This window comes from Antedon mediterranea, chromosome 10 (genome assembly GCF_964355755.1).
Source record: "Antedon mediterranea chromosome 10, ecAntMedi1.1, whole genome shotgun sequence".
NCBI classification, from domain to species: Eukaryota; Metazoa; Echinodermata; class Crinoidea; order Comatulida; family Antedonidae; genus Antedon; species Antedon mediterranea.
Genome location: NC_092679.1, coordinates 910,888 through 925,896, shown reverse-complemented (window position 1 = coordinate 925,896; position 15,009 = coordinate 910,888). Strand labels below are relative to the sequence as shown.

The 15,009-nt window shown below is 34.0% G+C and overlaps 1 protein-coding gene across 1 annotated transcript in view; it reads left to right on the top strand.

Moving 5' to 3' along the window:
• LOC140061117 (protein jagged-1b-like) overlaps nucleotides 1–15,009 on the top strand; it is a 57,396-nt gene extending 42,387 nt beyond the window's left edge. The window contains exons 10-25 of the mRNA XM_072107568.1: nucleotides 2,041–2,154; nucleotides 3,916–3,962; nucleotides 5,184–5,357; nucleotides 6,074–6,224; nucleotides 6,690–6,854; nucleotides 7,129–7,242; nucleotides 7,829–7,942; nucleotides 8,095–8,208; nucleotides 8,388–8,504; nucleotides 9,078–9,191; nucleotides 9,504–9,617; nucleotides 10,129–10,256; nucleotides 10,528–10,794; nucleotides 11,082–11,207; nucleotides 11,517–11,670; nucleotides 11,923–15,009. Coding sequence (XP_071963669.1) covers nucleotides 2,041–2,154; nucleotides 3,916–3,962; nucleotides 5,184–5,357; nucleotides 6,074–6,224; nucleotides 6,690–6,854; nucleotides 7,129–7,242; nucleotides 7,829–7,942; nucleotides 8,095–8,208; nucleotides 8,388–8,504; nucleotides 9,078–9,191; nucleotides 9,504–9,617; nucleotides 10,129–10,256; nucleotides 10,528–10,794; nucleotides 11,082–11,207; nucleotides 11,517–11,670; nucleotides 11,923–12,440 — 2,531 coding nt within the window. The 3' untranslated portion in view covers nucleotides 12,441–15,009. The remainder of the gene's footprint in view (nucleotides 1–2,040; nucleotides 2,155–3,915; nucleotides 3,963–5,183; nucleotides 5,358–6,073; nucleotides 6,225–6,689; nucleotides 6,855–7,128; nucleotides 7,243–7,828; nucleotides 7,943–8,094; nucleotides 8,209–8,387; nucleotides 8,505–9,077; nucleotides 9,192–9,503; nucleotides 9,618–10,128; nucleotides 10,257–10,527; nucleotides 10,795–11,081; nucleotides 11,208–11,516; nucleotides 11,671–11,922) is intronic.

The window sequence follows — 15,009 nt, the reverse complement described above, 5'->3', positions numbered from 1 at the left end:
AAAATTAATAAACAAGGTCGGAATACAAGTTCAGTAGGTCTACAAACAGTATATAGTACACCTTTCACGCTTGAACGCACATCGCCTAGCAAGAGTATTGTGACGTCCTAATACGCATGTGTACTAACACCAAAATTGACCGCGGGCAGTAAACATTGTACTCTTTGCTAATTGGGTTACGTAACGGCAGTGTTTAGCACCTCCTTAAATACTCATTACAAGCATAGCCTTAAGCAAGCGGTAAACACGATGAACTGACTGAACTATTCAAGTTGTGTCTCCTCTTATTCTTTACTCCATGGTGGTAGGTTGTGTGTGCATAATGGCCGATGCACCATAAATACTTAAAAAGAAGCTTGTCAGTAGATAAGATTCCAACGGCATTCTTGAGCAAGTTTATGGATGTAGGCATACTGAAGTGTGTTATCCAATTGTATGCATAAATTAACCTTTGTACTGTACTGTGCTGCTGCTGCTGCTGCATCACACCGTTAAAGTGTTGATCATTTTAAGGATCCCTAAGTGATATCATCAACTCTATATTAAATGTGCTTACCATTAAATTAATACAAATGAGATTGATTTGTGAAACAACTTAGTAGATATTGTGGACACTGCGTACAAGTTGGTACATATTTAATTTCATGCTTACAGGCTATGAGTTTGTAGCAGCTGTTGCAGTAAAGTTGAAACTCAGTGCATAAATGATATTATCTATGCTTCGTCTATGTTGGTTGCCCTACATGCTTTGTCTGCAACAGCTTGCCATACAGTTGCCATACATGCTTCGTCTATGTTGGTTGTCCTACATGCCTCATCTATGTTGGTTGTCCTACATGCCTCATCTATGTTGGTTGCCCTACATGCCTCATCTATGTTGGTTGCCCTACATGCCTCATCTATGTTGGTTGCCATACATGCTTCGTCTATGTTGGTTGTCCTACATGCCTCATCTATGTTGGTTGTCCTACATGCCTCATCTATGTTGGTTGCCCTACATGCCTCATCTATGTTGGTTGCCCTACATGCCTCATCTATGTTGGTTGCCCTACATGCCTCGTCTATGTTGGTTGCCCTACATACCTCATCTATGTTGGTTGCCCTACATACCTCGTCTATGTTGGTTGCCCTACATGCCTCATCTATGTTGGTTGCCATACATGCTTCGTCTATGTTGGTTGCCCTACATGCCTCGTCTATATTGGTTGCCCTACATGCCTCATCTATGTTGGTTGCCCTACATGCCTCATCTATGTTGGTTGCCCTACATACCTCATCTATGTTGGTTGCCCTACATGCCTCATCTATGTTGGTTGCCCTACATGCCTCATCTATGTTGGTTGCCCTACATGCCTCATCTATGTTGGTTGCCCTACATGCCTCATCTATGTTGGTTGCCCTACATGCCTCATCTATGTTGGTTGCCATACATGCTTCGTCTATGTTGGTTGTCCTACATGCCTCATCTATGTTGGTTGTCCTACATGCCTCATCTATGTTGGTTGCCCTACATGCCTCATCTATGTTGGTTGCCCTACATGCCTCGTCTATGTTGGTTGCCCTACATACCTCATCTATGTTGGTTGCCCTACATGCCTCATCTATGTTGGTTGCCCTACATGCCTCATCTATGTTGGTTGCCCTACATGCCTCATCTATGTTGGTTGCCCTACATACCTCGTCTATGTTGGTTGCCCTACATGCCTCATCTATGTTGGTTGCCATACATGCTTCGTCTATGTTGGTTGCCCTACATGCCTCGTCTATATTGGTTGCCCTACATGCCTCATCTATGTTGGTTGCCCTACATGCCTCATCTATGTTGGTTGTCCTACATGCCTCATCTATGTTGGTTGCCCTACATGCCTCATCTATGTTGGTTGCCCTACATGCCTCATCTATGTTGGTTGCCCTACATGCCTCGTCTATGTTGGTTGCCCTACATGCCTCATCTATGTTGGTTGCACTACATGCCTCATCTATGTTGGTTGCCCTACATGCCTCATCTATGTTGTTGACATTTCTACATCTATTTTTCAGATAAAAACGAGTGTCTAGGTAGTCCCTGTCAAAACGCTTTCACTTGTCGTAACGATCAAGGTGATTACTTCTGTGATTGTCATCCAGGGTGGACCGGCAAAGATTGCGATACAAGTAAGTATTTATGCAAATTTCCACACCGGTAGGCCCCTCTATTAACCCAAAAAAAGTGTCCTCTAAATAGTGTTTAGCTGTAATGTCCCTTGTTCATTTCATGGAGAGGTGTCCCCTTAATAAAGCTCTGTCCACACTATCAAACTTGATGTGACAAAAAAATGTGATGTGCCCATATATGGACATCATGATGTCATATCACTACCATATTTAACCATATCAGTACCATATTTGGGCACATCACACTTTTTTTTGTCAAACTAGTTTGATAGTGTAGACAGAGCTTAAGAAAGTTCCCTGAATAGGGGTGTCGTCCCAAAGGTGAGGTTTTACTGTATATTATAAGATGTTGATTGTGGATAAAATTGTTTTGATTGTTGAAAATGACAACACATTTTTGATAGCATAAAGCATGTAAATTCATATTTTGTTGATTACTAAACAGAATATTGAACATTTCCTGGATTCTAGGCCACAGACCATGATATCATACCTAGTATTTTATTAAATAAAATATTAGTATTATGTATTTGATAACAGGATACAAGAAACTGATGTTAAGTTAGAGACTATTAGATTGTAAGGAAACACAACATGACATGTTACTAATATCTCATGATTGTTGATGTCATTGAACATTCATTTTGGTATTTTTTAGTCGCCTGATATGAATATGAATAAAATACACTGTGAGCTTCTATGATATGCCAGATTTCAAAACAAATTTCTGTTAATTTTTAAATGGACAAATAAATATACTATGACATGAATATCAGCTGACATCATTAAATAACTGTTGTGACTATTTTGACATTTTTTATTTACAACTTAGTATTCTTAGAATTCTTAAATAAAATGTATTTTGGACTCAAAAGATAAAGTAGGTAAAAGTTCATGAAATACTTGATTAACTTGGAATACAATTTATATGAAATACTATTCGCCTACCCAGAAAGATGAGCAGTCCATAATTTATATGAATTGGAACAACAGGAGGCTATATAGTGAATATATGAAGGTCAACAAATGACCTTAGGTGTAATTAGTAATTACAAAATATTTAGATAAATGCCATTCTAATATTCCCTTGGCCCCATGACTAGCTTACTATGCACATGATTGATATAACATAAGTAGTTGATCATCCTTGCCAGTAAAGTCATTTTAAAAACATATAAATTCTAATTAACTACACAATGGTCATATAATGGCATCTTTTGCATTTGATACTACCAGATCCGCTACCAAATTGCTTGACCTATTACCCAATTGTGTTTGGTTTTTGCTACATAATCCCATGCACAACTCATTCCTGATTTAGGACCTTAAACTAGAGTGTAATAATAATATTAATAACACCCTCTTATTTCATACTCTGGTCAAATGGTCACTCTCTTATTTCATACTCTGGTCAAATGGTCAAGGTACAAATGTTGCCTTATTTGTGTTGTTCTTTTGTTTTTGTATGTTAACCCTCCTGTTATTGGCAAATTTCTTTTTGCTGTTAGTTGGGTTTTGAAAATAAAAAAATAAAAAGTGTTAATTCATTTTTTAGCAACTACTAGAATACTACTCTATAAAACATGTTTTATCTCTTTTTAAAAGCAGTTAATAATAAAAATAATGTATATAGCAATTAAGGCATAGAAACCTTCAAAGAAGATGGAACAAACAGGAAGACACCATAGTCTGTTGTTCATTTCTCTAACTCTTTCCACCTGTTTTCATTTCAATCATTTTTTTTCCTTTCATTTTTTTTAGATCAGAATGATTGTATTGATCGTTGTAGCAATGGAGGCACTTGTATGGTGAGTATATTACAGCAGCATTTACATTAATTCTCTTTTATATACTGTAGTGTCAGAAATACCATACTCAGTTATAACCTCCATGAGCTTAAACAATCAAATATCTTTAAAAGTTTATTTATTCCATCGTTTTTAAGATGTCAAAATTTAGAATCCTAAACCTTTTTTATAAGCTCTGTTTACACTATCAAACAAAAAAATGTGATGTGCCCATATATGAACATGATGATGTCATATCGCTACCATATTTAAGCATATCACTACCATATTTGGGTACATCACTACCATATTTGGACACATCACACTTTTTTTTGTCAAACTAGTTTGATTGTGTAGACAGAGCTTTAAGTAAAATATGAATGTTGCGACAATCAAAGCTGAGCATTATAATTTAATACAAAATGTAAATTTACCATCTCACAATATCAATATGAGAGGGCATTGACACTAAACTACAGTTTAATTAATTTGCACATAACAAAAAATGTTCAATGTTATACAAAGAGAAAGCTTAAAGTGCGTGTTTGTCTTAGCAACGATCGAGATCTAGCAACGATCATGACGTTAGCGTAAATTCTCTGTATTTTGAACCTTGCAGAATAATGCATGGAGAATAGCAATGATGTAAAAGACTTTTATCATCAGTCAATGGCCTTATATTGTTTACAAAGCATTCATTACACTCAGCTAGCTCACCACCAATAACTAATTCTTTTAATGATACTTTGTTTACATACGGCAACAAGCCATCTTATTCTTATTTATTATTCATAATTCTTGTTAGTGATACCGCCTTCAATATGCCTGCTTTGTGTACTTTGTTCTTTATTTAATTGGAATTAACGTTTATGTTGATTTGTACATATCTTGGGGGAAACAAACAAATAAGAACACGCCTTCAAGGAATAATTATCTGTATTAGCACCTTTTGTTGTTAAAATATTAAGTCTGAAAGGGGTCATGAAACACATGGCCAGTCTGTGGTTTTTTTTGGGCCAGTCTGAGGGCGCTAGACATCTGGGTCAGCCAATGGTCTAAGCGAGAAGTTATTTTTTTTTGTCTACCATCAATATCATGGTTAACTAAAATAATCAAAACCATATTTATTATAAGACATTTTAATAAAAGGTCAATTTGGTTTGTCTTTCTGTTTGTTTATCATTTCAATACAATAAACCCTTACATTTATAACTACTAATTATTAATTTGTTTGTACATTAGGATCTTGTAAATAGTTTCTTGTGCGTGTGCCCATCTGGATTTGAAGGAACAGAGTGTGAGTTGGATGTCGATGAATGTGTTAGTCAGCCGTGCAAGAATGGAGGTACCTGTATAGATGGGGTGGATGGCTACCGGTGTGATTGCACTCCAGGCTACAGTGGCTCACACTGCCAGGTATGTTTACAATGTCTTTTGTTCGATCCTCCCCTGCTCTAAATAATGGTACAGGTTTACGGTGTACTATAGTACATCACAGCAACTGATCATTAATGGGCCCTCTGGGAGACCGAAGAGGTCACTCAGTATAAATAAAATATTTCAATTTCCTTTCATACAATGTGACAGACGCTGATTTTCTTATCAAACAAACTGGCACCGTTGTCTGTGTGAACGTACCTTAACTTTACTCTTTTAGTCGTACTGTAAAATGGTCATTAGACTAACTGATTTTCAAAAGGAATTGGTTCAATCCTTGCAAAAATTCTTTTGTATTAATTGTAATTAATGAGTTTATGTAAATTACAAAAAGCTACAGTAGATGATTTAACTGGATGTGTGGAAATAATGTTTACATTGTCATATTTTAGGCAACAATAATTGCTTAACAATATTGGTTTAAAATTGATATTAGTATTAAGATATTAAATATCTTAATACTAATAAATTTTAAATTTTAGGTAGCAGACAAACTGAGAGAGAAGTTGAAATCTACTGTGACATTCCAAGTCAATGATCCTCATTATACCACATATTTGTAAGCTTCCATCTAAATCCATCTAATCCCTACAAAGTCAGCATGGGATTAATGTATCTCAGTAACAGTATATTGTCATGATCCAGTTGGTAATCCATGTAATCTTGTACTAATCCACATGTTATGATCCTTACAGGTGGATGTGGACCCATGCCACCCCAACCCATGCAAACACAGTGCTGTGTGTTTTAATCTTAATAGAGATTATTTCTGTGATTGTACTGGAGCCTATCAAGGCAGAAACTGCTCCGAGCCGAGACAGTTGTGCGATACACCAACGTGCCAAGGTATGTATCATCTTCTATACACACACAAATTATGCCTGGTATGATATTTTTATTATGTATTTAGTATTTACTATATAAAAAGTCCAAGGTTACAAAAGAATTTAAAATAAAAGATATTACATGGCTGTCTACCCTCCAAAAAACCCATTTAAGTTAGTCATCTTGTGATGTAGTGGGTGAACTAAAAAAGAATTCAAAACTACAAATACCAAATACTTGCCTGGTAAATTCATTAGTAAACAAGTTTAACCGCCTTCAGACCAGGCAAAATAACTGTAGTTTTTTGTTTACATTCCAACTGTTAAAACACTGTCCATTCCAACTTTAGCCAACTAAGTATTGATGAGTATATATGTCAAATGAATGATATTATTCTGTCTTTCAAATATTATTAGCTAAAGTGCATTGTTTGCATTACATTATTTTAAACTTTATTGCACATTAAATTTAATGTTTGTTTTATAGTAATTGACAGTTGCACTATTAGTATTGCAACAAATGCTTCATCTGGGGCGATGCAGGTTGTTCCTTCCAACATATGTGGACAGCATGGTCAATGTATCAGCCAGATTAATGGGCGTTTTACATGTATTTGTCAAGAAGGTTACACCGGCTATTACTGTCATGAAAGTAAGAATCTTTTTATATTATTTCGTATCATTTAGTCAAAAAAAATATAGAATAAATATATAAATATATATAAATATAGAATAAAATACATTCAAAGATGAAAAAGTCCGCCAACAATTGATGACCTACAGAATGTATATAAAAAGTACTACAACTTTTTCTTAATTTATTGAATTTAAAGAACAAGCCATAAGCCATACCACCTTTTTTTTGAACAAAATATTTGACAAATTTGAGTGATGATTATTAATAATATTATTTAAAAACTTGGCAGATATAAATGACTGTGAGGATAACCCATGCATGAACCATGGTACGTGTATGGATGGATTGAGCTCGTTCCAATGTTTATGCCGTGACGGATATGAAGGAAAGTTTTGCCAACGAGGTGAGTGTTTTTCAAAATATTTTCTACTCGTTTCAGTCGCAGTGTAGTTAACCAATACTAGTGTAGCAGTTCAGTATTCTGAAATATTTGTTTTGTTATTATTTATTTATACTGGGCTACCTCTTCAGTCAAAGTATATTAAAGAAACCTAGAAGTGTAGGTAGTATATAACAATAAAAAGTAGCTTTATATATGACCTAGGATTAGGAACAAGTTGGGTCTTTTTAATTTATTGTGCACATGCGTTGAAACTAGGACATGCTTTCTAACTCTACAGTAATCTTCAGAATAGTTTTGGTGGGTTCTAGGTCCAGACGTAGGTCGCAATTTACACAGAAACCCGCGTATCTTGTCCGACATAGAATCTGTATCTATCATTAGCTGGATCCGCCTGTCCACACTGCTTTGTGTGTACATGGTCATAAGGAATAACATCAATTCTATATTTTTATTACCATTGACACTCGTCTGTGTAAATGAGCCTTTAATGGGAGTAATTATTGTGTAATGATGTTATAATATACTGCAGTATACACCATTGATAAATAATTGTACCTAACATTCATTATTCATTTTGGTGTTTCAGATGTTGATGAGTGCGCTCATAGCCCATGTCACAATAATGGTACTTGTGTTGACCTTCCTTCTGACTTCGCTTGTCTTTGTCACGCCGGTTGGAAAGGCAAAACTTGCAACTCGCGTAAGTTATAAATAGACTTTTTATTACTACCAATAAAATGCACAATTTATAACATTATATAATACAAGGTTGGATATTGTACATATATTATTATTGATTTTCCATGAATGTTTCATAGACATGACATCACAAATTTGTTCTTTTAAATATAGGACAAAGTCATTGTGAAGTTGTCACATGTTATAATGGAGGTACTTGCCATGACAACGGTGACACTTTTGAGTGCAGATGCATGCAGGGATGGGAAGGCTCTATTTGTCATTTACGTAAGTTTTAACTCTTTGCATCAGAACCCTAGCGTCATTAGAAGTCTGGTTTGCTTCATTTCTGCTGCATGTAGGGAAGGCTCATTTTCAACGAGGAAATATGTTAAAGCTTTAGATGCATTGTGTTTGTTGATAGCATTAACATATATTGTTTAATAATTGTGTTTGGTTTATTTTAGGCAATGAAGATCCATGCGACATAGAACCATGTTTAAATGCTGGTACGTGCGTATCGCAGGACACGTCATTTCACTGCATATGTAAGGAAGGTTTCGAGGGCCAGTTATGTGAATCAAGTAAGTAAAAGGATGACATAATGGTGGCTAGGCATTAAAGTGTCACTGAGTGAAAATACACGACGCATACGTTAACAACTCTTGTAGCGATTAAAAACACACTGCTGCTTTAGTTTACCATATGTTACCATCTGCAGTGTTTGTACATATAGTATTCATTTATATTTAAGTAGACTGATTTTTTTCTTTGACTACATATATGCTCAAAGAGGTGGACTTAGGGAGTCGCGTGCCACTCCTGAGCCGGCGTTCCAAATTAATAAAATACAATATAGTATACATTATGTATACGATATTGTATGTATGTTTTATATGGACAGTTTGTCTCAAATAATAATGATGCATACATATTCTAATATTCTGACTAATATTACATTTTTCAAGGACTGATCTTTTTAATTGTTTCATACTGTATATTTTGAATTTTTCCATGTTTATGAACAATTTTATGATGCCATAATTTTTTATTACTAAAATTTAAAGTAGACAAGTCAGATTATGTGTCTACAATGTGAATTTTTAAATGTCAATTTGCATCGGGAATTCACAACCGCTAATTAACATCTATTTTAGATATAAATGACTGCAATCCACAACCGTGCTACAACAACGGCCGATGCGTGGACGGACTAAACTGGTTCCGGTGTGAGTGCGCCAATGGTTTTGCTGGACCAGATTGTCGAATTAGTAAGTAATTGTAAAGAGTAATCTGTTTACACGCAATTACCAGCAGTTATTTAGATTCATTTTCATAATTTTTATGAAAATATTGGATAGAAATTGAAAAAAAAAGCACCTAAAACTAAGAACTTAAATATAAGTTTCTTTTTTGTTGTATGTTTTATTTTTTGTTGAAGTAGCATACAAGATCAGTGATAAATGCTGTTACTGTCTTTTGCCACCCTTTGTACCAGCTATGGTTTGTTTGCCGAAATTAACAAAATAAATATTAAAATCTATGTGTTATTATTATGTGATAAAACCTTGTTGTTTTTGCAGATCTAGATGACTGTGCGGCTAATCCATGCGCATTTGGTAGCACCTGTATTGATGAAATAGCTTCATACAGGTGTCAATGTCCATCTGGACTCAGTGGACCCACCTGTAATATAGGTACATTATGCAAAAATGTTTGTATAATAATTAATATAATAGATGTTTTTGGGGAGGATAAGAAATATTAGTATAAAATTCAGAATGTTAGAAATCGCGAAAGTATGAATACTTCCTCTATTGGTACGATGGATTAAGCAAATTGAGTTGTTTATTTCTATTGACCTTTGACATTCATCAGTTTATCGCAAAGTCTTGTCTTTATTGTGTAAGTCAATTATGACGATTACTACTTTTGCTAAGAGGGTTGCATTTAAGTATTTTGCTGTACATTTGCTTACAACCGGATACATTAAGACCTCCTATCCTCATTTTTGTGTACTAGTATTTTCACTGCTTGTTTGTTTTGTTTCATTTATTTTCCACACATTTAAAGGATCCCACAGTAAATATCGATCTTAGTTCGATTGTTTGGTTTCTATGAATTTTCTATCTAATATTAGAAGTGTGTCCAAATGGTAAATGTTGTATATAAACAAGTTTAAAACATCAAAATCTTCATATTCCTTAGTAATGGGAGGCGGACCAGAATCTGTTGAACCTTGTGTCACTAATCGACGAGTGTATGAACACGGCGCTGAATGGTCCGAGGACTGTAATACGTGCAGTTGCCATGACGGAAAAGTCTTATGCACTCAAGTAAGTAAATACTAGCATGATGTGTGTCTTTATTGACACTTTTACTTATGTTATGAATTATGTTAAGTGACATCTTTTGTCTGTATACTCTCAATTTCAGCATCAACAGAATGTCATCAATTATGTTTCTTCATATCTGATAACAGAAAAATAGGAAGCACTGGAATAATGTATACATATAGGAATACAACATACATATGCATTGTATTTAATGTGTTGAAGGCCATTTAAGCTTCAAAATATGTTTATATCAATATCTTGTATTGTTTAGGTGTGGTGTGGACCGCATCAATGTGATATGAACAATCCCGGCAACAATGCATCAAGCGGTATGGCATGCCCAGAAGGCGTGGCTTGCATTGTTACAGATGATCATCAGTGTTTCACACCTCCGTGTGGTCTGTGGGGCGTGTGTCAATCGCCTGGAGGAGAGGCAACTCCCAGCCCTTCATACGGCTGCAAACCTAGTGACGAGATTCCAGACTCTGCAAACTGTGGTCGAATCATATTGACATTTGATAAAACAAAGCTGCCATCGGTGAGATTTAGGCAATAAATTCATTTGCAAACAATTTTACAATACAATTTTTAAATGGCTTGATTATTTTTCTTGTTATGTTAAGTCGGTCGCTCTTTGATACTTTGTTATTTTAAAAGAAAGAGAATTACTAGTATTTGTAATTGCTCAAAATGATTTGATTCAGTTGCCCAAAAAAATGAGGTAGTTACCCAACATTGTTGCCCAACATGATTAAGTTGCCCAAATCTGAAAAACCAATCAATTTAACATGTTAACATTTTAGCTTAAATACTTTGTTTTTTCAGGGTATTTCGGTTGATGATATTTGCCTGTTGCTAAGGTACACAGCAGCTATACTTGTCAGTGACAACGCTGGTCCAGTGGTCCTACTCTGTACTGAGATACCACCAAGTTCTATTGCTGTAGCTCTGGTACATTCTTTATAATTTCTTTACTATGTGTAATAATCATGTATTTCGCTTTGACCTTCTAGTTATGGCATTGTGGGAAATTGTTTTTTATATTCTGACATAAATCAGATGAGATTATGACCTATTATGATTTTTGCCTGAATAAAGCCTAAATTAGAAACTGGTTTTGGTTTTATCATATTTTAATGTTTTATATACAAGCAACAAACAATTTTCGAGCCAGAGTGCTTGATGGAAGAAAATAATTGAATACAGTGAACATACATCATTAATAATCTTTATCTAATAACATTCATCTTTTATTTGTAGTCATTACCTGAATCTAAATCAGCTAACGGTACAACAGTGTTAATCAACGAAATCGTGGATTACCTTGAAACCGGCACGAATAACTCGGTGTTGTCAACAATAACCACTATTAAAAAATTAACATATTCGCTAGAAGTCACACAGAACGATCAGTGTAAGTATACATCTTGAAACTTGCCGCTTGATTAAAATACATTTATTGGAAAAAAAAAGCTGTTGCTAAAATCACTAAATGACACAATCACATGATTATTCATTATGTTTGTATTTGTTAAGAAAGATTCATTAGATTTCAATTATAAGATTATTAATTTTGAGGTAGAATCATTTTACCTCAACATTCTTTTGATATTTGTATTTAGTAATTCAATTATAATAAGACAGTTAATTTTCATTTTATTTACAGTCTCCCAAAATCTATGGATGTTTGCTCTTCTTGTTGTGCTATTGATATCAGTGGTTATGTTATTATTTGTATTTTATCGTGTTTATCGAAGACACAGAAGAAAGCAGGTTCCGTGTGAAGACCAGGAAGTAACGACTGCGTCAGAACCTAAAAATAATGAGCAAACCGCAATAAAACGATATCATAATCAACTATATACAAACCAAAGAGCGGCGGATAAGGTGGATGCGGCATCAAAACCCAGCAAACTGGGTTCAAATCATGCGAATTGCACACAGAAAAAAGATGTTACAGACTGTGCGGAGAAAAACTCGCAAAAATGCACGGCTGACGTGCACGTGGGCAGTTCAGCGCCCTCACACAAAAACTCTTTATTGAGACCGCTGTCAGGTAAACTTGAGAGTGTAACAGAATTACAATCTGAGCGACTTAATCACGATTCTGAAATCAACAGCAGAAATAAACAAACTAATGAACAAGTAGTGAATAGTGCAGGTCAAGTTGAGATAATGTTGTGATCTTATGTTTGACACTCGCTTGTATTCAAACCACCTATCAACATCACATGGACTTCTTGTACACACACCTGCCGCCGCCATATATAAACTATGTTTTCAAACCAATTTTTATTTTATAGCATATTTTATTTAAAGTATACAGAATTTTACAACTTTGTCTTTTACGGAAATGTTTGTATATTTTAAAGTTGGTCCTTCTTTTTATATTGATACCTTTTGGTTCAAGTTTGAGTAAAGGTAATGAAGGACGTATCGTATCTCTCAGCTTGTCCCAGATTTTGTGTTTTTCATCCAGAATATCTTTGAAATAGTGGCAACGGAAGTGAGAAATTATGGGTGAGATAGCGAATCTCACTATAATGACATTTGAATTCAACGTTATCAAGAAAAATTCTACTTTATCGTTATGTGGGACCAATCACTGATTGTAATTATTCTTGTGACCAAAAGAAATTTTTATTATTAAAATATTATTCTTTGTTTAATGGAACAGTTGCTGTGGTAACAAGAAGATTAACTAGTCTGTGATGATATGTAGTATGCTGTTACTTAGCAACAAAAGACGTGTACTGCCATAACAACAATGAAGCCGATTCAGACACCTCTTCCCAGCATGCAATTGTTAGTGCACAGAGATACATTGTAGCTGCCAAGTTTAAAGCTCATTTCATAGAGGGGTGACCAAGCCTTGTCATATCATATAAGGCTTATTCTGAATGTGACTTACCACACGCTCATGGATATTGGTATGGTGTGTTATCAGCTAAAAGGAACTTAAGTTGTTTCTCATCCATTTCTTTATTTTTCACAAATACAGCTGCTTATTAAACAAAAAACAAATATATTGTACATTATGTTCTTAAGTAATTCTTATATATTTATTTTCATAGTGAAATTGTGGTGGTACTTGAATTATACAGTTTTTGTGTAAGGGTACAATATCTTTGTTTACATCACAAAATGTACAAAAATTGATTGTGTTTTTAATGTATAAAGATTGTTTACCATGGTTGCCATGGGGGTGGTAATTTGGGATTGAGGGCAGCAGCAGCATTCCATGTGAATAATGTCACCTTGTATTTATTAATGTTCATTCCCCATACAAGAAATAATGTTTGTAAATATGGAGTGAACAGCATAATATGATGATAATAAAACCTTTAGATGTTCATAATTTGGTTTAAAACCTAGTATTCAATAGTTAATGGTGCACAAAATTAGTTTCTGTCTTAACATAGAAGGATAACATATCGTTAAAGCACAAAGTAGATATTTTATAGCAAATTGAAACTTATTCAAATATTTAAAATCCAAAATTTGCTAGCAGAAGGCCTATCCGTCCAACTACTAATACTATAATCATATTTCTATTAAGAAGATTACTAAAATATTTAGAAGAACAACTTGATTGATGTATGGCAACTACCTGCTGTATTAAAAGAAAATACTGCAGCAACTGTGGTAAAATACTGTAGAACTGCAGTAAAAGTGGGAAATGTTAAGAAGCATTGCCCAGCATTCAAGTATGTACTTTATGTAGATTTTATATTCATTTGCTGTACGTATGCATCATGTACAGTAGGCCTACTATGCTGTTCCTAAGAGATACACTTTATTTTTATTAATGTATAAATTAACATTCTTTAATGCCTAAATTTGAAGTAATATTTCTGATCATGAAAACATATGAATTGCCAATTTTTGTTAGAAGTGATTTCATTGTATACTTTAAAAGTAACACAGTGGATATAAAAAGATAGATATATTATTATTATAATTATGAAATTATTGTTTGTAGAAATTTAAAAATATCAAAACAAGATATTAACTATTTACTTATAGTCTCTTACTAAGAATATTATTGTTTTTATAAATCTAATGAAATAGACGTGTTATTTTCATTACCATGGATACATTACAAATTAGTGTCTATGGGGATCTGTGATAAGAACCAACCAATCAACCCTTGGTGCCTTTTGTATGTACAAAATATGTAATTTAAGTTTTTTTTTAACAAATGAAGTTTGTAAAATATTTAAATTTTAATTAAGTGTAGATGGAAATGAATGAGAGTCATCAGTTAATTTAATTATGTTGATGATGTCATAATGATGATGTCATAATTATGATGTCATAATTATGATGTCATAATGCTGATGTCATAATGCTGATGTCATGATTATGATGTCATGATTATGATGTCATAATGATGATGTCATAATGATGATGTCATGATGTCAATGATGATGTCATGTTGATGATGTCATAATGATGATGTCATAATCATCAAACACTATCCTTGCTTGCAGTTTGTCAATGAGATCATTTTCAAGATTTAGCACATGCATGTTATTATTTTAAGAGATATTTTTTTTTGCATTTGTTGTGATCACTACTGTAGCAATAAACCTACACAACAAGTATTCCTTGGCTGTTTTTTTTTCACACCAAACCTTGGGAATATAATGAAAATAATTTAATTCAGAAATGGATATAATTTGGTGGCTTTTACCAAAAAATGAATGGACTGTATATTGACAAATAGTTTGTAATTACAGCACATAAAATG